Source organism: Pygocentrus nattereri, chromosome 15 (assembly GCF_015220715.1).
Source record: "Pygocentrus nattereri isolate fPygNat1 chromosome 15, fPygNat1.pri, whole genome shotgun sequence".
Taxonomy (NCBI): Eukaryota; Metazoa; Chordata; class Actinopteri; order Characiformes; family Serrasalmidae; genus Pygocentrus; species Pygocentrus nattereri.
This window is the reverse complement of record NC_051225.1, coordinates 29857004-29882244: the sequence shown is the minus strand read 5'-3', so window position 1 is coordinate 29882244 and position 25241 is coordinate 29857004. Positions and strand designations below refer to the sequence as shown.

At 39.7% G+C, this 25241-nt stretch overlaps 3 protein-coding genes across 6 annotated transcripts in view; all 3 read left to right on the top strand.

Annotated features, from left to right (window-relative positions):
• The window catches only part of ssbp4 (single stranded DNA binding protein 4), a 96793-nt gene extending 94269 nt beyond the window's left edge, over positions 1-2524 (top strand). Inside the window, exon 18 of the mRNA XM_037545516.1 lies at positions 965-2524. Coding sequence (XP_037401413.1) covers positions 965-994 — 30 coding nt within the window. The 3' untranslated portion in view covers positions 995-2524. The remainder of the gene's footprint in view (positions 1-964) is intronic.
• Positions 2525-4849: 2325 nt separating this feature from the next.
• fkbp8 (FKBP prolyl isomerase 8) lies at positions 4850-17192 on the top strand. Of its 3 annotated transcripts, none has more exons than XM_017716810.2 (9): positions 4850-4969; positions 6816-7088; positions 7218-7387; positions 7473-7561; positions 10091-10311; positions 11689-11861; positions 12810-12887; positions 14331-14471; positions 16219-17192. In XM_017716810.2, exons 2-9 carry the CDS (start codon positions 6827-6829, stop codon positions 16303-16305), a joined length of 1221 nt encoding a protein of 406 aa, XP_017572299.1. In that variant the 5' UTR covers positions 4850-4969; positions 6816-6826; the 3' UTR covers positions 16306-17192. The 3 variants fall into 3 exon arrangements, with proteins under 3 accessions (XP_017572299.1, XP_017572301.1, XP_017572300.1); XM_017716812.2 differs by having other exon boundaries at positions 4862-4969; positions 6827-7088; XM_017716811.2 differs by lacking the exon at positions 4850-4969 and adding an exon at positions 5004-5621.
• A 154-nt stretch (positions 17193-17346) lies between these two features.
• ell (elongation factor RNA polymerase II) overlaps positions 17347-25241 on the top strand; it is a 33901-nt gene continuing 26006 nt past the window's right edge. For both annotated transcript variants that reach the window (XM_017716809.2, XM_017716808.2), the window contains exon 1: positions 17347-18142. In XM_017716809.2, coding sequence (XP_017572298.1) covers positions 18008-18142 — 135 coding nt within the window. In that variant the 5' untranslated portion in view covers positions 17347-18007. The remainder of the gene's footprint in view (positions 18143-25241) is intronic.

Sequence of the window (25241 nt, the reverse complement as noted above, 5' to 3'; positions counted from 1 at the left end):
CTAAAGTTTTTTATGAAAGTAAATCTGAATGTATATTCACTGGATACCTGCAATTTTCATAAAATGAGTGGTAAATAGACTTTAGTTAAAGCATTGCCTGATTATTAGCCTATTTGAGAATTCATTTAAATTAATTGAATGAAATACAGCATGGGCAGAGGTTTGTAGCTGCAGGCTACACTTTGGGTTACTCAAAGAACTTAACAGTGGATAATTCTTTAAAGATCTGTTTTTATAAATGAGATATATGAGTGCAAAAAGTTTTCAAAGTTTAAAAAACTTGATGTGGTTTAGACTAAAACGTTTAGTAATGCAAGGGAAACCCTGGTAGCACAAAGAAAATGAAAAAATATACTGGATTTTATAAGATGTTCAGGTTCAGTGCAGACAGACATATTTAATTACTGATAGCATATGAATGTAGGCCAACTTATATTGTTTAATCTGACCAGAGAAATCATTTAGTCACTCAGCATTAAAGCATCATGAGGAGGTTTTGGAGATAGAAACTACCCCTTTCTGTTGAGCTAATGCTAAATTTAACACTGGAGCCAGTCAGTAGAACGGTAGAGGAGGATGAAGGAATGAATGGTTTGTGTAAGGGTACATTAATATTTGTCTTCCATGTTTTAATCACAAATGTTAGCACTCTACAGTTCTTTGTAGTCTGATTGATGCGTCAAGCTGTCTGCAGCTAAGACAAGAAAAGCTAATGAGTTTAATGTGTTTTGTAACAATATTGGCAGACATTGTATTAGGCAATGATTTTTAGCAAATACAATAAATTAGATCAAATTTATGTTAGAGGCCTGTCTGTTAATTCATTAATTCCTACCTTCATTCATCACTGTTGGACATTTTCATATCTTTTGAAGCATTGTCATCATCTGTGTGAAGCATAAGAACATTGGCTCATCACTGTGCTCCCTCCGCCCCCCTCCCCTTCTCTCTTTTCTCTTTACAGTATTCACCCAACATGACGATGAGTGTTTGATTATTTTTCCCCGTTTTGTTTTTTTTTATTTTACCTTTATTTTTTTTATTTTTAATTTTTTTTTTATCCCTCCTTGCTTTTCTTCCCTTCCCATTACACTGCATCCGGTGGGTTTTATACCCACTTTTTGTCCTGTCTCCCCCCTTCCCATATCCTCTGCTCCTTTTGTAACACTCTGGGTTGGCGGGGGGTGGCTCCCCTCAGCCCGTCGTTATGGTTACGGAGCGCAGGATGCCTGGCCGCTCTCCCCACTCCAAAGCTGGCAGGGTGGCATCCGCAGGACGAAAGCAGGCCACAAGCCACAGAAAGAATCTCCACTCCACCCCCACCTGTCTGCCTGGCTTCCTTACCGGCCCGGGACACTGAGGGTCCTGAAAGTATGGGTGTATATGAGCGTGTGTGTGTGTGAGTGTGTGTGTGTGTGGTTTTCTGTATGGGTGGGACTGTTCCAGAAAAACTCACAGCAAGCTGCTGCTGCTCAGCGCCAAGGCTGGTGGTCTAATTTCAGTCACATTTGATTCTCTCTCCTCTTTAACGTTTTTTAACGGCAGTTGACGACAGAGGCTGGAGTCGGTCCACTGCCGTGTACATTCTGAAACAGAACAGCTAAACTGGTGATGATGGCGCCGGGGCAGAAACGGTCTCCTCATTATATATTTGTATATTATTGATTATATTATTGTTATGATTTTCATAATTGATATTGCTATGATGTAGTCATGATTTTATGGATTTTTCCTGTAAAGGGCACATTTGTATCTCAACGACATTGAAGACAGAATAAGCACACACTCAAGAATGCACAATGACACCTCTGTTTACATGATTTTAGGTATTTGTCTCTTTTTTTGTTTTGTTTTGTTTGTTTGTTTTGTCAGATGTCTCCTTACATATACCTCTTCCTGTGTTCTTCATGGAACTGATGTCAACACTACCAGATTACCATAGTAAAAGTGTACTTCTCAGTATTTGAGTCTGTATGAATTTGATGGCTGTCTGCTTATCACATGATTACAATCACTGTCAGCACTGGATCTGAAACATTTGTAGAATATTTTGCACCCTCCCAGATGTTCTTTTTTTAGCTGTTTTCGTCATGCCTGACCTGTGCGTTCATGTGTTGTCTTCACTGCGTTTCTATCATGTAGCATGAAAAGCTTATTGCACTGTCAGTAGGCTTACTTCCTAAAAATGACTTGCTCTAATCTTGCCTTGTCAAAGCATCCCAGCTGTTATCAGTTCACCTCTGTTCATTGTAATATCCCTCACAGTTACATGTAAGCTGTCATTAATGTTTATTGTGACTTTGGCATCATGTATTGATTTCAGAATGATTTTGAATCCTTTCAATCCTGAGTGCCTGGAAGAGTGGAGAGAAAATATAAATAATGATAAAAAAAAGTCCTCCTACAGGCTCCATGGCAGTTCCTCATGTTTTTATTTTTAAGTCCCTTGCTTGTAAATACAACCTACTTCTCTTGTTGGTCATTGAGTCTCATTTGTATTTTCAATACACTACTTGTCTGTGAATCTTGTGTGGTTCCATCTTTTTCTTTTAGGTTCTGTTTTCAAATGTGCGGTCAGAAAAACTCCTCATAAGGCCCAGCTAGGAAGTTTGGTCACTCATTATCAGTCCTGTGGACATTGTGATAAACCCGACTGCCACATTTATCGACCCTGTTGATTACCCCTTTCATTCTGATTGCGTGTCCATACCACTGTGCTTCAGATATGGTTTTAAATTTAGTTTAGACCTGTAAAATCTGATTGGGCCTCCACTGAAAATGCTTTTTGTTCCGTGGCAATGCGGGTTTTTCTCAGCACCAGGCTCACCCTCTGATCACAATATGAGGAGTAAATAGTCACACAGCGCTCTCCAAGCTGGCTGATACACAGCCCCCTCCTGCGCAACCCCATTCCAGCCCCCTCCCCCTCCTTCTTACTGCCCTTCACCTTTTGATTTTATTTGTAAATACTGTAAAATGCATTTTGATATCATTGACATGTTTTGATATGTCAGTCACAACCAACGAGTACAGCTGAAAATAAGTTATAAAGAATTTGTTTTGTGTTTTTGTATTTTTAAGAGATGGTTTGGTGTAAAGTAACAGATTGAGGGGAACCCCTACTGCATAAACTAAGGAATACGAGAAAATATTTTTCTGAATTAATACCTCAAAAAGAATCAAATTTAAACTCACTGTAAACATTTGTATCTCTGGTGGGATTTGCGAATACGGCAGTGTGTTTGTGAAAGAAAAGCGTTTTTTTTTTTCTGGGTCTGAAGACAGAGCTGTATATAGTTTTCAAAAGGACAGAGAGAGATGGCTGATTAATACATTGTGGCACTTAAGGCTAGCAGTCGTGATACGTGTTGGCCTGTATTCACACAAATTAACCTCAATTTGCTATTTGACCTTCACTCACTGAAGATAGCTGCACCTTCTGCAGGACATCTTATTGATAGTATGGTCCCTGTTCACTGCAATATGAGAACCATCAAATTGATGTAGCCTTCCCATTTTACAAATGTAGACCAATGTACCATCCAACCGAGGGACCAAAAGTGCAAATTTTTTTAACTTACGAGTGCAAGCGTAATATAAAACGGTCTGCATTCCACTGCGTTTGGAGATGGCATTGTGCAGATTGATTCTCTGATCCTCTCTCAGTCCTTAATTGTACAATTGTTGGCCATCTCTGTACTTCTATTGTGATGTATAATACTGTAACATTAGGAAGAATTTGGGAAAGGGTTGGGGGGGTGGGGGGGTTGTATTCGGGAGGTTTGGTGAGGGAGGGAAGAAATGAGATTTTCCTGTACCGTTCATTGTCCTTTCTGGCGACATGACAGTATTCAATATGAAGCAGTCTGTCTCATTGGGTTTGCTTTGTATTTCATGGTAGGCTAGTTTGGATCTGTGTCTTAGGGACTTAGGTGTCTTGTGTAGGTAATAAAGATGTCCTTTGTATGTTACTTTATATTGTAAAGTTTCTTTAGACTGACAGAAAAAAAGAAAATTTGCTTATCAAAAACAAATGGCTGCATCAATAATAAATGTAATTTGATATTTTCCTGGGTCTGAGTGTCCTTGTGTATCTTAACAGGGGTTTTTCACCTTTTTTTTTACATTTTTGCATAAATAAATTGTTAAGATGTAAACAAAGTCATTTGGATTGGCTTGCTGTGAAATGCACCGTTTTAGAGAAACTTCCTCAGAAGCTATTACATAAAGTGGTCGCAAGAACATTGTCAGTCTGCGACACTATTTTTTGGTAGTTGACTCAAAAAACTTTGTTTACCCTTCTCAACAACGTTGTTAACAAAAACTCCAAAGCCTCATGTTGGTTCACTGGTCATCTTGGAAAGTAGGTTTGCTTCACATCACCACCAGTGTAAACAAATCCATATGGGTGTTTCTCTCCTGTGCATTATTTCCCATCAACTCTAAACGAGTGGCATGGATTTACAGTGGGGACCTTTATTTTGACACGTAGGCTTAGACGACTGTTTGATTCTATTCAAATTTCTATCATTACTATGTATCGCGTTGTTACACAGAAGTAGGATCATCTTCAATAGTAGTGTGACAGTAAAAATAGAGCATATGGCATTTTTAAGAATGTTTAAAAAACGATTTTTTGCTGGAAGCAGCGCTGGATCGTAGAAGAATATGGTGAAGTTTTATAGTCTATTAAATGGACTAAATCTTATATTGCTATTTACTAAAATCTTCAAACACGTGTTCCGTGCAGTTGTAGACATTTTAGTTAAAGCACGGTTAAAACGTAACGTTTTAACCTTTCGTCGTGCCTTTCATTCCCGTGCCAGTGACTTTTATTTTGATACCATTAGGGCAACCCATGTTCTGGAAGAAACAGAAGCGATTGTTTTGCTGTCAAAGTTGTTGCTGTCGTCGAGCTCAGATTATCGCTTATTTCTTGGTGTAGTTTGAAAGGGTTTCTTTACGCCGGGTGAGTTATTGAATTCCTGTGTAGGTTTATAAGTGAACGCTTAATGTGACACTTGGCTGCGAGCGCTTTGTAAAATGTGTGAAATGCTCCAGTAAAGTTCGCTTTCAGGTCAGGTTAGCTTGCTGTAGCATTGGAGCTAACCTCGAACGCTTGCTAACGCTAAGAGCAAACTTTGCAGAAAGTTCTCGAAAGACTTATGAATTAATAAAGTGCAGATTTCTAACTTGTGTTAGAACAGCGTGATAATACATCGTCCGTGAAGGTGTGTAGTTGTATGTCATCACACATGTGAATAGATAAGTAACGGTATAGTTGACGTCGAGGGTGTTTTCTCTGCTGGTGCTGTTGGTTGCCCAGCGGCGTAGCTAACGTTAGCCAACTGCCTAGCAAGCTGGATTAATCCATGTAATAAGCTTTTTAACTGAAATATGAAAGATGTGTATTGTATTATCGTCTGACCTTATATCCTCAGTGTCCTTTTACCATTTTGAATGTCATTAGACGTATAACAGGCCGTCTTGTTTACAACGCTAGAGGTGTCCTTTAGTTACGTTAGTGGCTTGTTAGATAAAGGTTAACATCGCTGGTTATCGAGTCAAACTAACCTTAACTGCAGCTGGACTAGCAACCTCCGACACCCTTAGGCCTTTAGGTAAATATTTGAAGGGAAGCCTCTTCAGTTTTTCAAAATTTCTACATAATTAAATGATTAAGATGTGAACATGCCCTGAGTCATTCAGAGTGGAAATGCATCAGAAACTTACTGAGTCAGAATTGTTCACAGTGGTGGTGATAGGAACCAGACGTTTGAAGAGTTTAATACGTCTGAAACTCTCTCAGAAAGGTATTACGCAAATTGGTAATGAATAGGCTGCCTTCTACATTGTTTTAGGACAATTTTGTGAGAGAATTTTGCCCTCTTGTTAATCCATTTATTTTAATCCATTCCTGGCAAAGGCGTACATGCAGTGCATTGCAAGGCATTGTAAGGCAAAACAATCCCCCCCCCCCAAATTTTTTTTTCCTGATTTTTCACTATTTTGCCATCATGGACTGTACGTATAAAACCTAGAAGATGCATCTAGCTTCACTGGTGATTTTGGATAATAAATGGCTGTGTTTGTGTTGCAGTCAGACGTGGCGATCCCTGGTTCCTCTCACCACCACTATAAAGAAATCTGAGTCTGTGACTTTCTCTAATGGACCGTTTCCATATCAATCCACTTTATGTGACAATGTACATCCCCACGACAGAGTAATGCAAAAAAAAAAACCTGTGGAATTCTCCATTCATTTTAGCAAAAATGAGTAAGCTAACTTTCTGAGGAGCTTGTGTTCCTGTCTGAAACCTACTTACACCACACGTTAGTTATATACAGATAAATAATAATATGTTAACCTACAGGCTAACCTGCAGTATGTTAATGTTAGTAGAATAACTGCATTGTAAATAATGGTGCAGTGCTTTGTAGCCTGTCCTGCTTGATGTAAGCTGCTTAAAGGTTGCTTGCAGTCTTGCCTTGGACCTTTAGAGGACCAAGAACACTGTGGATTCATTATACAAATTCATATAGTTACTGTACAAGAAAAAATAACCTTCAAATAATTTGTTGTATAGTGGTGTTACATATTATATAATCATAAATCAAACATACTTAATTGTACAGTGATTTTTTTTTTTTTTTTTGTAGTTTGTACATGTGGTTAGATAAAAATGCACCCCTGTCCAAATAAATTTGCCCTTTATCAGTAGCTGACTGGCATGGCTATGTACTAATGACCATAAACACCAACAGTAAACAAAGTAGGTGTCTGTCAGCCCAACCTTTTTTTTTGACTGTTTCAGATCTTTTCCAGATGGAAGACAAAGACAACACATTTGTGAATGGTAACAACCAGAACCCATCCGAGAAAAAGCCAGGACGAACTTCTCTGTTAGACAGTGGGGAAGACTTTGAGATGCTGGAAGATGTTGATGATGGAGTAGATGATGATCTTCCACCTTTAGAAGATGTGGGAGGTAAAAAGAAACAAAGCAGCCAGGAAGAGATAGCAAAAGCAGAAGCCGTTACAGACCCCAGTCCTTCTCTACCCAGAGAGGAATGGCTGGATGTCTTAGGTACGCAAGCTTATTTAAAAGTGGTGTATCATAAATGGTACTGAGTTTCTCTATGAAATATTTCAAGTCTATAGTCTTCTATAGAGCAGTGTTTAACTTTTACTCATCTACTTGAAAATGTGAACATAGGCAATGGGCAGCTGAGAAAGAAGGTTTTAGAAGTTGGGTCTGGTCCTGACAGCAGACCTCAGAGGGGCCAAACAGTCACCATTAATCTTAAGACTACTCTGACTGATGGAACCACAGTAGAGGAGGAGTCAAACATCTCTTTCACGCTTGGTGATGGTGATGTCATTCAGGTATATGGTTTTATATTTCATGGAGAATGGACCTCTAATGATGTAACTTAGACATTGTTTAGTAACCTTTTACTTCTCTTCTCAGGCATTGGATCTCACTGTACAACTGATGGAGATGGGTGAAAAGGCCTTGGTTGAAGCAGGTGCTAAATATGCATACGGAGCTTTGGGGAGGTGAGACTTCTGACAATACTACAGCCCCAATTCCAATGAAGTTGTGACGTTGTGTAAAACATAAATAAAAACAGAATATAATGATTTGCAAATCCTTTTCAACCTATATTCAAATGAATACACTACAAAGACAAGATATTTAATGTTCAAACGGATAAACTTTCTTGTTTTTTGCAAATATTCACTCATTTTGAATTTGATGCCTGCAACACGTTCCAAAGAAGTTGGGACAGGGGCAACAAAAGACTGGGAAAATTGAGGAATGCTCAAAAAAACACCTGTTTCGAAATCTCTGCAAGTAAGCGGCAAGGCAGAAAACCAACATTGAATGCCCGTGACCTTTGATCCCTCAGACGGCTCTGCATTAAAAACTGACATCATTCTGTAACGGATATTACCACATGGGCTCAGGAACACTACAGAAAACCACTGTCAGTGAACACAGTTCATCGCTCCTTCTACAAGTGCAAGTTAAAACACTGCCATGCAAAGCGAAAGCCAAATATCAACAACACCCAGAAACGCCGCCGGCTTCTCTGGGCCCGAGCTCATCTGAGATGGACTGACGCAAAGTGGAAAAGTGTCCTGTGGTCTGACGAGTCCACATTTCAAATTGTTTTTGGAAATCATGGACGTCATGTCCTCCGGGCGAAAGAGGAAAAGGACTGTCCGGATTGTTATCAGCACAAAGTTCAAAAGCCAGCATCTCTGATGGTCTGGGGGTGTGTTAGTGCCCATGGCATGGGTAACTTGCACATCTGTGAAGGTACCATTAATGCTGAAAGGTACATACGGGTTTTGGAGCAACATATGCTGCCATCCAATCAACGTCTTTTTCAGGGACGTCCCTGCTTATTTCAGCAAGACGATGCCAAGCCACATTCTGCATGTGTTGCAACAGCGTGGCTTCGTCGGTAAAGAGTGCGGGTACTAGACTGGCCTGCCTGCAGTCCAGACCTGCCTCCCATTGAAAATGTGTGGCGCATTATGAAGCGCAAAATACGACAACGGAGACCCCGGACTGTTGAGCAACTGAAGTTGTACATCAAGCAAGAATGGGAAAGAATTCCACCTACAAAGCTTCAACAATTAGTGTCCTCAGTTCCCAAATGCTTATTGAGTGTTGTTGAAAGGAAAGGTGATGGAACACAGTGGTAAACATGCCCCTGTCCCAACTTCTTTGGAACGTGTTGCAGGCATCAAATTCAAAATGAGTGAATATTTGCAAAAAACAATAAAGTTTATCCGTTTGAACATTAAATATCTTGTCTTTGTAGTGTATTCAATTGAATATAGGTTGAAAAGGATTTGCAAATCATCGTATTCTGTTTTTATGTATGTTTTACACAACACCCCTTTGTAGTTAAGCGTTAAATATCTTACTGTTTGCTTGAGATTCTGGGATTAAGCTCTTTCTAAAAGTTTATTCCCAATGGGGAAAAAACAGGTGCAATTTTAATGTAGTGTTAGTTTACCTAGTTTACCTAAGAGGAAAAACCCTTATATATATGCATGATCAGTTTTATGGTCTTATACAAGACTTGAAGCTGTACAATGAGAGATTCTGAATGTGTTTTTGCATGTCAGTCATGGAATTCTACCCATAGGTCCTCTCATTAAAAATATCTAAACAAACTACAGCGAGCCTATCTTGATGCACTTTTGCCTGGCATGCAACCATGACAATGGAGCTCTGATTGGCCAGCTTGCATTTGTACAGCACAAGAAACTGATTAAAAATGTATGCAGTGCTGGAGTCTGCCAGATTCAGACTCCGTGTGAAACAATGTTTGTGTTCACTTTCAAATCTTGGTGTGAACAGGCTGTAACATAGGCTGAAATCAAACCCTCAACCTTGCATTGACTTTCGTCTCTGTTAATGTGAATCATCAGTGTTGTAATTTATGCTACGCTGTAGTCAAAGTCTGACTGTAATCTATTGCTGACACCACACTGACAATTCCGTTCATAGGACAAGTTTCTTAGACCAAGATTAGGCCTAAGCTTGGACGAAAAAAAGATTTTCAATGGTGAATCAAAGACTAGGCTTAATCTATATATGCAGAACAGACTTATAGTGTCCTGGAGATCTGTTCTTTCTTAATAGTACAGCTGACAATCAGCCATTTTTATTTGAAAGTACTTGCATACAGTGTATGGTATGGCTAATGTTAGTTAAAGTATCTTACTTTTTAAGCTATAACTCATAGCTTGAAAAGTATAAAGTATGCCTTAATTGCAATAATTGCATTTTTTTATAACTAGAAAATACTGTGCTAATTATTTTTAGATATCGTTGCCTACCAGGCAAATATAATCATTTTATTTTAGTTTGTACAAAATGACCAGTAGATTTTGCAATTTCATGTAATTTTACTGGTATCAACCCTGACAACTGCAAAAAATAACTGCAAAAAAACCCTGCAAAAATATTGGTGTTGCGATCTCTGTTGTGTTCACAATGTGAGCCTTTTATTTGTTTGCACAAAATATGTTTTTCATGACCTGCTCCTCGTTCTTCACTTGCAGCTCTACTCCAGCTGTGCCTCCCGATGCTGATCTGATCATGGAGGTGCAGCTCCTGTCTGCTGCTGATGGTCCAGACCTGGAGCTCCTGTCCCCCTCTGAGAGGATCAGCCTGGCCAGCAAGAAACGAGAACGCGGCAATGTTCACTACCAGCGAGGCGACTATGCTTTTGCTGTCAACTCCTATGGAATAGCTCTGCAGATAACAGAAGCAAGCTCAAGAGGTAAAAAGGAAAGTAATTTATTGTAACCTAACCCAGGGACAAGAGTTGCGTATTGGAAATTGTAGTCTAAAACTGTGGTTATAGGATGAGTTACAGAGTGGGCAAAAGAGGAAACACTGGGTTTTTTTTGATGGACATTTTTTATTAAACCAAGACGACAAAAAGTAGTAACTTCTCAGTTTAATATTTATGTGGTGTCCATCAAGATTTGTATGTGAACAGATTTTGGAACAACTCAAGGAAAATGTATGCATTGCATTCACAGTACTGGATGTAGTTTACTGTTTGATTAGCAAGCTCAGATTTATTCTTATGTATCTTTTGGAAATTTCCTAGAAAATCCATATTTGTTGCCACTTTCAAAACCCATTAACTTTGATTTGGAATTGTAGAGCTTGTAAAGTTTTACAAGGGTGCTCACATTCACATTTGCCATGAAATTGCTGTTATAGAAATCTCAGCATGAATGGCAGCTACTTTATTTCTGAATTTTTATACATTGTTCCTGTTCTTCTTGGTTTTAAGAACGCAATTTCTGGAAATCCATGTGATTCAGAAATGAAGCAGCTGTTGCCCATTCATGCTGAGTCATGACAGAAATTCCCAACCCTGCAATTCTGAATGACAACACCCAAAGCATGACTGCTAAACTACACTGACCAGCCACTGCATTAAGTACACCTCACTGTTTTTACACTTTTTGTCCATTCTGTCTTCCATATAGGTCCACTTTGTAGTTCTACAATTGCAGAATATATTCCTCCTGTTTCTATGTATACTTTGTTAGCCCCCCATAACTTTGTTTTACAATGGTCGGGACTCCCTAAAGGACCACCACAGAGCAGGTATTATTTGGATGGTGGATCATTCTCAGCACTGCAGTGACTCTGATCTGGTGGTGGTGTGTTAGTGCGTGTTGCACAGGCGTGAGTGAATCAGACACAGACATTGGGCACCTTAGTGCCAACTGCCTTGCTAAGTGGGAAAACATCAGTGCTGTATCAATTCTTGACACAGTTACATTTTTCACTGTGATATTGCTGTCTTTGCTAATATCCTAGTGAAAGGAACTGCTGCCTAACGAGTACACCTAGATAGACCTGTGGATCCTTATCTCCACATTCTGCACACTGAGCTTTTTTATAGATGAGAGCACATAAAGTTCATAGAACAAACTGTTCTCGCATTTCTAGTTGCCGCAAACTGTGTATCTTGCAAGCTATCAGGCATTGTCCTATTTCAGATAGACAGTCTTTGGAGGCAACAGTTGTTATTATCTCAAATGACACATTTTATTTGCATATGTTATGAACATAACCATATTAGCATTACATATGCTGCATCAGTAGTTAAACCATTGCGTTATTGTTGTTTCAGTGGACATCAGCCCACAGGAAGAAGAAGAATTGTTAGACGTGAAGGTGAAATGTCTAAACAACATGGCTGCTGCTCAGCTCAAGCTGGATCACTATGAAGCAGCCCTGCGCTCTTGTGTCTCTGTCCTAGCTCATCAGCCAGACAACATCAAAGCTCTGTTTCGCCAGGGAAAGGTACCTCACACATACACACATTCTTTCAGTTAGTTTCATCATACAGTCATATCCCTGAGATTCAGTTAGTTAGGAATTTTTCATTTATGGCATTTTTTTTTACTGGTGAGTGTTGTGTGGTGCGGTTTCAAATCCATGATCATGTGTTTTGTTGTCATTACTGAGTGTGCTGAACCGTATGGGAGGAGCTACCACTGACTGGTCAAACACAGTCATCATAGAATCGTCACTGGAGTCAGAAAAGTTATAAAAAGAAAAAAAAAAGAAAGTAGACAGTAAGTCAGGACATGAAGCTGCTGTCTAACGAAGTAGGATTTCTTGCTTAGCCAGATAACTTGAAGCTTAGTTCAAATCTAGATTCTTAGTCCAACTAGTGTGGATCACTTTTTACCAGGCAGCGTCACCATAGTAGCTAATGCTGCATGGCTCACCTGCTCTAGGGCAGGTGAAGTTTAGGATTTCAGGTTATAAATGTCTTTTAGACCTATCAGGACCGAGGTTCTGACCAGTCATGGACAATGGAGTTCGACCCTTCAGTCTTGTGAAGAATATTGTTTTTAGCAAAGGAAGCAGATCATACAACATGGCTGTTAAGAGTATATAACAGTTATTACTCAAATAAGCACCAGTGTGGTGGCAGTGCTTTTTTTTATGGTTATAAAAGCTATACTTTTGACATACTTACGTAGATTCCTTTTTCCTTAAAAAAAAAAAAAAGGAAAAAAAAAGCTGTTTGAGTTTTGTGAAGCTGACACTTGCTCAGCTTAATGAAACAGACCACAGGGTACCGCGGGTTCTGCGTTCAGACTTGTAACTGCACTGTGCTGTAACATATTGCCTGGTGGGAAAAGATGCCATTAGTATGATAGTTGCAGCCTTGAAACAAGGGAATTTACTTGGTTTTCCTTGAACTATTTACAGTTTGTTTCTTGCATTTGTTTTTTCCAGGTACTAGCCCTGCAAGGGGAATATGCTGACGCCATTAGGATTTTGAAAAGGGCTTTGAAGTTGGAGCCAAGTAACAAGGTAGTACTGAGATTTATATGATACCTTAAATTATATTTAAAAGAAAAGCATCCCTTGGATAACTTAAACAAGCATTATGCTGAGCTCCCCTGCCTGAGATGTGGAGTACCGCAGGGGCAATCAAAAAATATACAGCACATTTGTTGCCCACACCTGCTGCTGGGGTTGTTCTATTGCTCATGTCATTTAATGTTGTATTAGACATACAAACAAAAAAAAGAAACAAACGATTCCGTTAACCACCAGAAGGTGATGCTGTAAAACCCCACATCAGCTCTGTGCAAGATCAGACAGCCATGCACTCTCATCACCTCCCAGGATCTTATTTCTCTCCAAAGCCAAAAATAGCCAGATCCCTCCATACACTTGCCATATCTAAAGCGATGTTGCCCTACTCTGCTTACACAGGCGGAGGGATGAGGTTCCCTGCTCTCCGCCATCTGTGTAGCGCAGTGCAGGCCAGCTCAGTGCAGTACCGTGTGCCTGTGAACAGCATGTCACCACTAACCCACCTACGCCTGTACTCTCCACCTCTCTTGTGTCTGGCCTCTTACAGATGGTTAACTAGTAATGCCTTGATATTATTAATTCCTTGAATCATGCTTTTGCCCCCACCCCCCACTTAATTTGCATTAGGCAGTGATGAAATTGCCAACGGCTTGTGTGTGGATAAGAATAGTGGTCCATTTATCTTACATAACATGCAGTTCTTTACATTCCAGGTTTCCTCTTGGTATTTGCCTCCCACACCAATTCAGAATGTTGGCATACATTTGTACCAGCTCAGTATTAAAATTTGCGCTTTGTCCTTTAATAATTAAAATAAACAGCTTAAGCATGTTTCAAAGGGTTACACACTTGTGTTAATATCTGTGTAATGAGGAATAAGGGTAAGTTCACTTGATTGCAACATGAGAATTGGAAGTACCGTGAGGCACATTCGAAACCTTACACTGGGCATGAGGCTCAAGTTAATGGAGGAAGCAGCTGGAAAGGACTGCCTAACCGTACATACTGTACTTTAAACCTAGAAAAGATGCTTCCTGAAGGCCCTTTTGTTTTATATGACCCATGCTGTGCTTGCATAGCTGCAGTCAGGGTTATGTGTATCATCGGCTAGGAAAAGGGAGAGATCTTGGATTCAGACAGAGAAGAAATATTTCGCCTCGCATTCCCACACAAATATTTCCCTAGCACCTATGCAGAGCTAACGATGCCTGTGATTCAATTGCATATGCTCCTCGTTTAATGGGCTGTACTGTGAGGGAAGCGCTCTCCAGAAAATCAGACTTCTTGTAGTCTGTTCTCTAACAATAATAGGCAGGTTGTGAGCTGTTCACAAGAGCTGGTGTGCTGCTGGCTGTCATGGCGTGAGCAACAGTTACATCAGCATGCCTCTTCACACGCACACACGCTTTGACTCTGCTATCTCCTTCTGGGCAGACCATCCATGCAGAGCTGTCCAAGCTGGTGAAGAAGCACTCGGAGCAGAAAGGTGCTGAACAGGCTATGTATAAGAAGATGCTTGGAAACCCACCTGACATCAACACAATACAGAAACCCCAGTACAGAAAATCCTCATGGGTGAGTATAGAAATTGGCCCCATAAGCTTAAATGCGAAAGTTTAAATACCTCCAGTTGAAGCACCCCCAGTTTATATCTCGCATTAATACAATGTGAGATGTGAACAAAATCATTCAGTGCTTTGATGTGAAATGGTTCATTGTGGAGAAACTGATTCAGATTTATTTACAGTGGTGTTGGTAGGAACCAGGGGCTGCATTGTCTACACAAATTTAGATCTTTTATTTCATTTAATCTTCAAGGAATCTTTTGCCTTATGACTCCCTGCATGAACCCCTTTGCTTTCAACGTATTACAAAATACATATTTTAGGCCAAAATGTTATGTAAAATGGGCGGCACGGTGGTGCGGTGGGTAGCGCTGCCGCTTCACAGCAAGGAGGGCCTGGGTTCGATTCCCAGACTCGGTATGGATTTTGCATGTTCTCCCTGTGTCTGCGTGGGTTTTCTCCGGGTTCTCCGGTTTCCTCCCACAGTCCAAAGACATGCAGTCAGGTCAATTGGACATGCTGAATTGCCCCTAGGTGTGAGTGTCTGTCTGTCTGCCCTGCGATGGACTGGCGACCTGTCTAGGGTGTATCCTGCCTTCCGCCTGATGACTGCTGGGATGGGCTCCAGCACCCCCCCGCGACCCTGACGGAGAAGCGGCTTAGAAGATGGATGGATGGATGGATGAATGTTATGTAAAACTATCATAAATCAATGTATCAGAAATCTTCCAGTGTACTTATTACTATTCCATGTAATACATTTCCGTAAGGCGGCTTTTAGAGGCATAAAACTCCTCAGACATCTGGTTGCTGTGAACACTACCATGATTAATTCTGACTAAATTAATTCTGGTAAATTTATCTAGGACAGTACAAACTTAAATATGGTATTTATTTTTAAATGTTAGTGTACAATTTATGTGTACTTCCTGAGTTTAAATAAAAAAAACTAAATATGAATTCATTGCAGAGGCCACATTATTATTATTATTATTATTTTTCAATATGTGAAATCTAGCAAATAAACTGTAATTGTGTGCAGGATGTGTACTTATTTACTTTCACCAAGTAAACAAAACATCTAATTTGCCTGGGGCGGTCAATCTTTTGCATACGACTGTACCACTAGGACAGTCTAATTAATGCAGCACTGTGTTCTTTTATAACAGCTCACCGCCTCTCTCAGTCAGTGCTGCTCTGTCCGTCTTTCACATTCAAACTTCTACATGGTAGCATCTGCAGCACTTGTGCTAACAGACTAAAAAGTTCAGCAGCACAAAGGAAAAAGTAGAAGCAGACAGAGAAGCTAACTGTCAGTAGCTGTGTTTTGAAAAGGTAACATAACTAGCTACAGGAACATGGTTTTGCAATGTTATTTATCAGTAGAAATCACTTTAAAACTGGTGTTAGCACATGCAGTAATCTAGTTAAACTTTAGCTTTTAGAGCCCGAATAATTGTGTTCATTAATAGTTTGATATTGAGCTAAGAATGAGGGCCTCCGTGTAGGACTGAAATAAAAACGACATGTTTGAATTAGACGCTCCCTAGTGACACCATTTCACCTCTCTTAGATGAATGTTTATAATTTACTTCCAGCAGTGTTCTCACTGCAGATTTGTTTTGATGAGTTTTTCTGCGTTTCCCCCTTACTTGACTGAAAAAATGTAGCATATCAACATAGTTGTTCATGCTAAACAGAGCTGTTATGGCAAAAATTACAAACCTAATCTTGTCTTCTTTTGTTTCTCTACACAGGGGCTCAGCTGGAAATGGCTGTTCGGTGCTACAGCTGTTGCTATTGGAGGCGTAGCCTTGTCTGTCGTCATCGCTGCTAGAAATTAAATGGAATCTGTGTTAAGGATGCTAGTGCGAAGTAGACTTTTGGGTCAACCAACATACCTGAATCATCTTACAGTACTGTGTTTTGAAACAGGTTTCAGATGGTGTCAATATTTGTCTTTCATTGCATGAAAGGTGACCTGGGAAAATATACATGTGAGAAATGTTATATAAATCCTATTTATGTACAATATAAACATATAATTGCTTGGAACTGCATCTAGATACAGTTTGATGTATCCATTATATCACTGGGCACCGTTCTTTATTGCTGCCAATTGCCCAGTGCTCCTTGTTTGAAAGGTAACGAATGGACTTGCTGACGTTTTTGTTCAGGTGACGTGGTTTAATCTAGGTTCTCTGAATCGTGGTAATGTGAAGGGCCTCTAGTGTGTGAGATTGTGTGTCTAAGGTTGTACATTTTTAAGTACTACATCTACTATCATCTTTACTCTCTTACATTCTGTTTCTAAATCAACAAAGCTGTTTCTAATGTAGCTGATGATGTGTGCGCTGCTAGCTTTAAGTTCAACGTTTTAATTCTAGGCAAGTATGGGGCCCAATATTCAGAAAGAACATTTACTGGTTGCATTTGGTTCCATTTCCTCTGCTTTGCCCTCCCTCGCTCACAGCTTCATTTGCATTTGGAAGCTTATACCTCACCTTTTAATTTCTTTATGACCAAACACTGTAAGGGTTTTCCAACAAGACCAAATTTGTTTGATTTTAGAGTTTTTAATTCTTTTACTACACAACATGCTAATGATGTTCGTTTAATGTACAGCTTATTTATTTTAGCTGTTTGGATTTTGATTGACGTTTTATTTTCTAATGAATGATTGTAGTTGATCATGTGGAGTTGCAATGAAAAGTAGTCTTGGAAATTTTAACCACATTCCTTGCTCGATTTCTTTTGTTTTTAGTTTGTTTTTTATTTTACTTATTCATTTCTTGCACATTCAGTTCTGTTACGTTTTTAAACAAAGATGGTTATTCAGTGGTTCCAGTAAAAGTGAATGATTGCATTAAGAATAGTGAGTTTTATATAGAACCATTTCATGCTCAAATGGTTCTTTGCATGTGGAAATGGTTCTTCACATTGATGGAGATGTCCTTTACTAAAGATCCCTTGAAGAACCATCTCAGTCTGTGCCATGGCAGGGAAGGAAGAAGTGGACAGTGACCGTGTGGTCAAACATAGGGATTAAAACAGTGCCTTTTGCCTTTCATTGTACATTTTTCCACTGTCCAGCCTCACTGCTAATAGATTGGGGGCATTCCCTGGTCATAGGTTGGCAAATGACGTTGCTCTGACGCAGCCATGACTGGCCTTATGTTTTTCCCCCTTCTTACGTCGTTTCTCGAATGTCCCAACCCCACATGGTTCGTATTTCGTGTCAGTATTAAACTTATTACTAATTCATGACCAGAAAGGGACGCATATTGTCAGGACGAATTGTTTGTGGCCATCTCTGCCCCATATGTCAGTAGTAATTTCATAAAAAAATCTCACGCCCTCGAGCTTTTTTGTTGACACCTTCTTTTCAAGCGTTTCCGAGCGTTAAGCTTGCGGCGAAGCTCCGCCCACCGCGTCACGCACGTCTAATGAATATTCATAGGAAAACTCAACGGAGGTTTTTCGTTGCGTTTTTTTCGCTTTTTTGACGACGACGGAGCGCGTGAGCGCGGTCGGAATGGTAGCAAGATGGCGGCGTTGAAGGAGGAGCAGTGTTACGGACTGTCCTGCGGGAGAGTGAGCAACGGCAGCAATGTCTCCGTCTTTCACGTCAAACTCACTGACAGCGCGCTGAGAGCGTTTGAAGACTACCGGAGCAGCAAGGTAACTGTCGAGGCTTAGCTCCGTATCGCAGCAGCCCTTTAAAACCTGTTATTCGTGAAAGTAAATAGTGCTGCGGTTTCTCTCCACAGCTAGCAGGTTAAGCTAACTGCGATTACCCGTCAGCTATTTACATTCGCATATCTGCTGACAGAAGATCAGGCACATCCAGATTTCATTCAGCGCGGGCGCCGAGCTCGATAATGTGCTCGGTCGCTGAAGTCGTGCTGTGCTTTTTTTTGACTCTCCAAACCGTGAAAACGCCAAAACGAGGAAACGTCAGAGGAAAGGCAGTTTCTTGAAGTAACACAAACGTTAACGTTAGCTTCCTCGCTAGATACAAACTGCACTTGGAGGCTAGTTTGTTAACTAGCTAGCGTTAGCAAACTAACTTGGGCTTATAAGGAAAGTAGCCGGTCCCAGCCTTTTTCATTGAGTTAACTTGACCAACCTTTCCAGCTTCTGCTGGTATTTCCTTTAATTATATTTTGGAGCTACTCGAATAAGACTCAGCTCCTTATCAATAGGCATACTTTTGGCACATTATTTCCCCCGGGTCCCTAAACCATGTTAAGAATTTCCTATTCTCAGTAAATGTAACTAGCTACGTACCTAGGGTCACTAGTTAGATGAGCAAACCCTTATTTTAGGGAGTCGGTTGGGGGAACTGCCAAGTAGTCGAAGTGTCTGATGAATTTAACTGGAGTTTATTTGTCTATTTGAAAATGTGAATGTGGTTTATTAACGTGGTTGTTCCCTGTTCTCCCATGGTGAACGTTATTCCCGTTCGTTTAAAGGTTTAAAGGTCTGTGTTAAAACAAATCCACATCACAGATTCCCTTCCCCCTTTGTGGGAGAGGATAAAAGTATCTGCACTGTTGGCTGTGCCCTAATAGCAAAGCAACGAGCAGGCTGCTCTGGGGTTTTTTGGACCTTTTGTTAATGCCTTTGGTATCTGTCAATCAGTAGAATTCTGAAATGACACAAACTAAATAACGAGATCTACATTTTCACACTGCATCGTCATAAACTCTGACTAAAGTATCCCCAATCCTGTTCTCAGAAAGCCTCAACAGCATGGAAGCCAGGTTAGATCACGTATATATGAGCCATTGGAGATGGGCCAGTTTAAACCTGATATGTACTGCTAGATAAACCTTAATCAGTCTTGTGTGTGGTCCAAGTTGGATCCTTTTTGGGGGGCTGAACATGATTTTATTATTTGTTGTGTCTCGTTCAGTGTTGTAATAGTGTTGGTCATCACTTGGGCATGCATGGGGCTTGGTCCATGTATGCTTAAGGATTTGATTTGAAGTACCTTACTGACTAGTCACAAGTGTGTGCCAAGCACATAATATGTCTGGCCTTTAAGTTAATTGGCATTGCATTTTGTAGAGTCAACAAAGTAACATTCAGTGGATAGCCTATGTAACACATCTATGTAGCATAGATTGAGCACATGACACCATGAGAGGGTGACTTGACTTTGCAAGTGAGCATATGTGTATTTTTAGTCTGCGAGAGGAGCGCATGGAAACGTTCACCACCAAGTTGGACCGAAGCTCTGTTTTAGTTTTACTAACACAAGCAGGTCGATCAAGTGATTGTATTGTCTTGAATGGCCATGGTTCACGTTGACCAGTTCCTTATCCTTTGAACATATTTACATTTTGATTATTACATAAAAAAATAACTTCTAAATGAGCTTCTGTTGTGTTCTGTTTAATTTGAGCTCTCAAATGTTTGCAAATGACATTCGTAGGTAATTGGAGGATAATTAAGGTTTGATTCAGAGCAGAAGCAACAACTAGGTTTTGTTTGTAAACCAGGCCCAGTAAAAGTTAGGTGGGTCAGCCACAGCCAGAAACCTGATTAACCATTGGTTTTTTCTTAAATAGACCAATGTGCAAGTCACCGTTTAAGACCTCTTACCGCCTCTGTGATTTGCTTTTTGTTTTGTTTGAATAAGTCCAAGAACAGCTTAAAAATCTGCAAGGTAGAGCTCACAAAGGCTGCTTATTTGAATAGAGTTTGCATCAGTACAACACAGGCACTCTGATGGCAGGATAGCAGTATGAATGTGTGAAGTGAATGGAGTGGGCACTGAAGTTTAAATTGCAGGCCCGGGAGTGGCCAAGCTCAGTTCTTACAGATATGAAAACACTTTGCCTGGCACAACAGTGAATCTGATTTCATGCCAGTATAAGTGCTGCCTGTAGCTGCAGAAATCTGAATGAAGTGGTAAGCTGTAGTCTATGTTTCCTAACAAGCAATTTTGACTGGGTGTGGTAAATTTCGATAAGAATTGGCTTACTGTGATGAGCACTGATGTAATCAGATAGGTGACAAATTTATTAGGAAGCTTACAGACCCTCCAGGCTGTTTTTCACAGAAGTGAGATAGCATGCAATGATGTAATGTAGGTCTATCTGTTGAATCAGTAGTATAGCAAGTATTTTGACTTTTAGAAAGGGTGTTGGACAAGCTTTTTTTTCTCAGCCACTTCACCAGTAAGTCTGTGTTGAAGGTTTTTTCCAGAAGAAACTGTTGGTGAAATAACTTTTTTTTTATTACACTTTGAAACTGAGAGTCAGACACACTTGCCTTGCCAGTGGTCCTGTCCCTAACCCTAAAATTTCTTGAAATGAGAGGTGTAATTTAAAGCCAATGTTTTCCTGACTGATCTGATTGTCATTTATGAAATTAAGTTCTCAGTCGTCTAGTTTCTTAAGCTCAAATAAACAGCAGAAACACACAGTCTTAAATAATGTAAATGGGGTGGGTCAGGCTGTGACGTGTTCTTGGTTTATTAGTAATTTTTTTTTTGTTTTCTTAATGGAATGAAAGGTTTTTACTTTTTGTTATAGTATGTTACATTCATGCTAATTTTAAGTCTGGATGTGTTTAGTTCAGTTTGTGGTTGTGAACCTTCAGTGCTCTCAAGAAAGAGAAGCAAATCTTCAAAAGTGGACAGAAACACTTGGTGTGTTTTCTTCATGTCAGAGGTTGATTTTATGACATGCCGTTAATCACTGGTGTTTTTACTGTGGGGAATTTTTGCTGATACCGATGAATCAATATCACTTTTTTTTTTCAGTTTGTTTTATGACTTTGTCGACCTTTTCTTGCAACACAGCATCCAAAAACACGAACTGGAACTGGAACAGTAATGGTTTTTAGCAATCAGTGTTGCTGGCTGACTTTTATTGCCCTGATCCAAGTTGAGCATGGATTTCCAAGTACATACAGGCATCGCACGTCTTCTTGGCTAGTTAATATTGGGTGCTTTCCATTGCATTTCCCATGGTCTGATATTCAGTACTGTTTGTAGTAGAAAAGCCTGGGTGAGTTCCAGAGATATCAGCTACATTTTTATGTATTACTGCAAGTCTTTGACCTGTGCATGACACACTCAATGTACATGGAAATAATCCTGTGTTCCAGTTCTTAATTCAGTATAGAACTGTGTCATGGCAGCAGATCAGTCCTGTAGTGTTAATTGTCAGCAAGTCACAAAATTAAACAAAACAAGATGATACAAATTTACACCATCTGAGCCTGTTCTTCACGAGTGTCTGTGTGATCACATTATTAATCACAGTGTTTTTCTTGCATGCATTATCAGCCAAAAACTGTTTTGATAGATAAATAGTAGCTAAAATATCCTTTCATTCTTTTATCAGTAAGAAATGTTTGTTGAAATCCTACAAATAGAGCGAAGATGACTGTTTGTAGACAGCTGCTTTTCCAGTGTTTCTACTGAACTCAAGGGTGTTGAAGGGTAATTCCATAGATTTTTCAAAATTGCTGCATAATTTTATCACTGCTGTAAACAGTCATTCAGAGTGGTTTGATGTGAAATTGTGAATTGTAGAGGCAGGTTCTGACCCCCCCACCCCCACCCCAGGGGTAATGATAGGAGCTATGGTTTGTGATGTCTAAAACACACATGACCATTGTGTTTGCCGTCCAAAGCAACCAGTGAACCTACATCTATCTTCTGAGTATTTGTATGTAACGCTGATGATATATAGCAGTAAATCTGGAGAAAAACAATTGCCATACAGTGCTTCTCCATCATGAGGCTAAAACTTTATCAGAAAACAATGTCTGTGGCATGAAGTAACATTTTTATACCTTTCTGAGAGGGAGTCTAAATTCTTCAGACCCGTGGTTCCTGTCACCACCATGGTAGACCATTTCAATTGGGTAGGTTTCTCTAGAATCGAGCATTTCACAGCAACCTTTTACCTTTTTAATATGCAGCAATTTAAGTTGGAATTCCCCTTTAATAGGGATTTTGTCTCTTTGCTGCAGTAAGTAAGCCTCTGCTTTTCTGGAAAGACTTAACGCCTGTTGGAACGTTGCTGTGATGATTGCATTCAGACTCAAGCATTTGTAAGGTGAAATTCTAATGTTGGGTGATTTAGTTCTGGATGGTAAATGCCACTCCAATTCATCACAAAGGTATTGAATGGAGCTCCATCACTCCAGAAAACACAGTTCCACTGCTCCACAGCCCAGTGCTGGGGGGCTTGATACTTCTATATCCAACGCTTGGCATTGGGCATGTTGACCATAGACTCATGTACAGCTGTTCCTCAGCGTCACATTCTACTGCTAGTGCTTCTCTATAGAGATTATACAAACTGTGCACTGTGTCTGCAATGGGTGCACCATAACATAGCGGAATTCACTAATAGATAAGATACCGGAGTGTCTGGGTAGTTTGTAGTTTTGGTGGGACAGGATCATCATATCCAGCCAAGGCTGTGTTCTGTGAACAATATGAAGCCTGACTGTGGGAACACTAACAAGCTTTCACAAGCTTCCACGGTTTTAGGGAGGAAGCTGAAGAAATCAGCTGATCACTTTGGCACTCGCTGGTCTAACTATCAAATCAGCTTCTGGGTGAAGTGTTACCCAAGTTATTCTTGGATTCTAGGCAGGCAGAGCTTTTTCCTTACGTTCTGTAAAAGCTTTTTGAGAAGAATAATGTGCTGATGGTTGTTTACACTTAATTGCAATTAAAGGACAGTATTTAAGATGAACCTGGAAAGTTAAATGAACAGTGATGGTCACTCATTCTGAAACCTCGGATATGCGTTCTGAAGCATCCAGGGTTTAAAATAACAGGCTAGGTGATTTATTAAAGTAGAAAACGCAGGAAAAAAACAAAGGCCAAAATATTTTGTGTATTTAATTCAGTGTATTCAGCTCTTGTTTATATACATGTGCTATGGTGTTTTACACATTTTAGTACTTAGGATTCCATGTACAACTTGATGTCGGAGTATGTTGAATTTCTGTTAAAGAGATGATTATATTTACCAAAATAACACGGGTTACTTAGCTGGCTAGTTCAACAACTGTAGTTAGTTAGCTAGCATATAGGCTAACCATCACTGAGTCTAGGGGGACTTTAGGAAGTTGTTCCTTGTTTTTTTTAGATAAATAAGAACATGCAGGGCGGCCTAGTCATTAATTAAAATGTGATCTGGTTACTTAGAACAGCTGCAAATAAAGGCTGCATCCACGTGCTTTATGGAAATTCATCTTACTGTTGTGGTGTTGAAGTTGTATTTTTCTCTTGGGCAGAGACTCACTAGTAGTAATGTAGTGCTACGATATATAACAGTGCTATGAAACCACTGAAAGACTCAGTGTATCATTTAGGCACACTCATGTTCATTCATTGAGAGCAGGGAGGTGATCAGAACGTACTGTGGTCCCAGTTATAGCAGAAGATAAAATCGGCTGTTTACTATCCTTCCTCATGTTTCTGTTGTTGAAGAACAAGAGCCAATTTTTGTACTGTGTGTACATACAGCATGTTCTCTTAATAAACCAAGTCTACAAATAAGCACATCTGTTGAAGCAGACCGTGCCTGCATTTTGTTGGCACTTCATTGGCACTTCTGGTGGAAGGCTCATGGAAGAATTGTGTGTGTGGGGTTTTTTTTTTTTTTTTTTTTTTGGCCAATATTGTAACTGATTTTAAATTGTGATTATTTTACTAAGTTTTCGCAATACATAATGTCACTTTTTTTCTGATAAATGGCAACAAAAGTCTGAAACTATAAATTTAGTGATTTGTATTTAACATTTCATACTGTGCTGCACTAAATATAATTAAAGATGACTAATTATGCTTTCTTTATAATCACATGCATTTGATAAGTGCTTTTAAGTACTGACTATTACAATATGCTCAAAATTGCATATTGTGATATAAGTTGAGTTTGTCATATTGCCCAGCCCTAGCCCAGGCCTTTGGACTTTTTTGCTCAAGACCATCAGCATATAACTTGAATACTGAATGTAGTTTGTCAGATTGCCAATTAGTTGTGTTTAGTTGCTTCTAATTGGTCTGAATATTCTGCAGGCAGTTAATGAAATTCATGTTATTGGGTTAAATTTCCCCACTTAAAATGTTGTATTTACTTCACAATATTTACATTAAAGTTGCAGCTTTAGTGAAAGACGATTGCATTCTTTCAAATTGCGTTGTCAGTATAAAGATAAATCATTTGTCGGCTTGATTCAGGTACACTGAACAGAGTATTGAGAGCCACTGTTTTTGTGAGAGGTTGTGGGCTTATGTACTAGGCCTGTGTGATTTGTATGACATAACTCGTGCTTGTTTTTTGGAACAACACGGTCTCCTTAAAAATGTCTTGGATGCCAACTTGCTCATTGTAGTTCTTGATTGCTCTAACTTGAAGCTAACTTGTTGCTACCTCAGAAGTCTGTGCACTCATTTATTTATGAATTGAGATTATACACAAGCTAAAAACTGTCAGCGTCTTACCTGCCCCTATTATTTCAGTTGGGGTTGACCATATTGGCTCTTTTTTCTTTCTTTTTTCTTTCTTTTTTTTTTTTTTAAATCTGAATTGTGCTCATTAGGGGGTTGGCAATACATGGCTTGTTGTCCAGGTTGTCTTGCTTTGTATTTGTTACTCTTATTTTGATGTCAGTGTCTTTCTACCTGTTGCTTTGCTCTGGTTACCTGACATATTTCCCAGTTTTGTTTAAGTTGTCTCAGTTTTGTCTGGTTCCTCTGTCGTGTGAGCCGCTGTAGTGCCGACAGTGAGTGGCG

Bases quoted from the DNA above. Each gene is read 5' to 3' on its own strand.
- fkbp8 (XM_017716810.2), top strand. From the start codon at position 6,827: ATGGAAGACAAAGACAACACATTTGTGAATGGTAACAACCAGAACCCA. The intron at 7,388-7,472 runs GTATATGGTTTT...TTCTCTTCTCAG, and splicing joins GTGATGGTGATGTCATTCAG to GCATTGGATCTCACTGTACA. The intron at 12,888-14,330 runs GTAGTACTGAGA...CCTTCTGGGCAG, and splicing joins AGTTGGAGCCAAGTAACAAG to ACCATCCATGCAGAGCTGTC.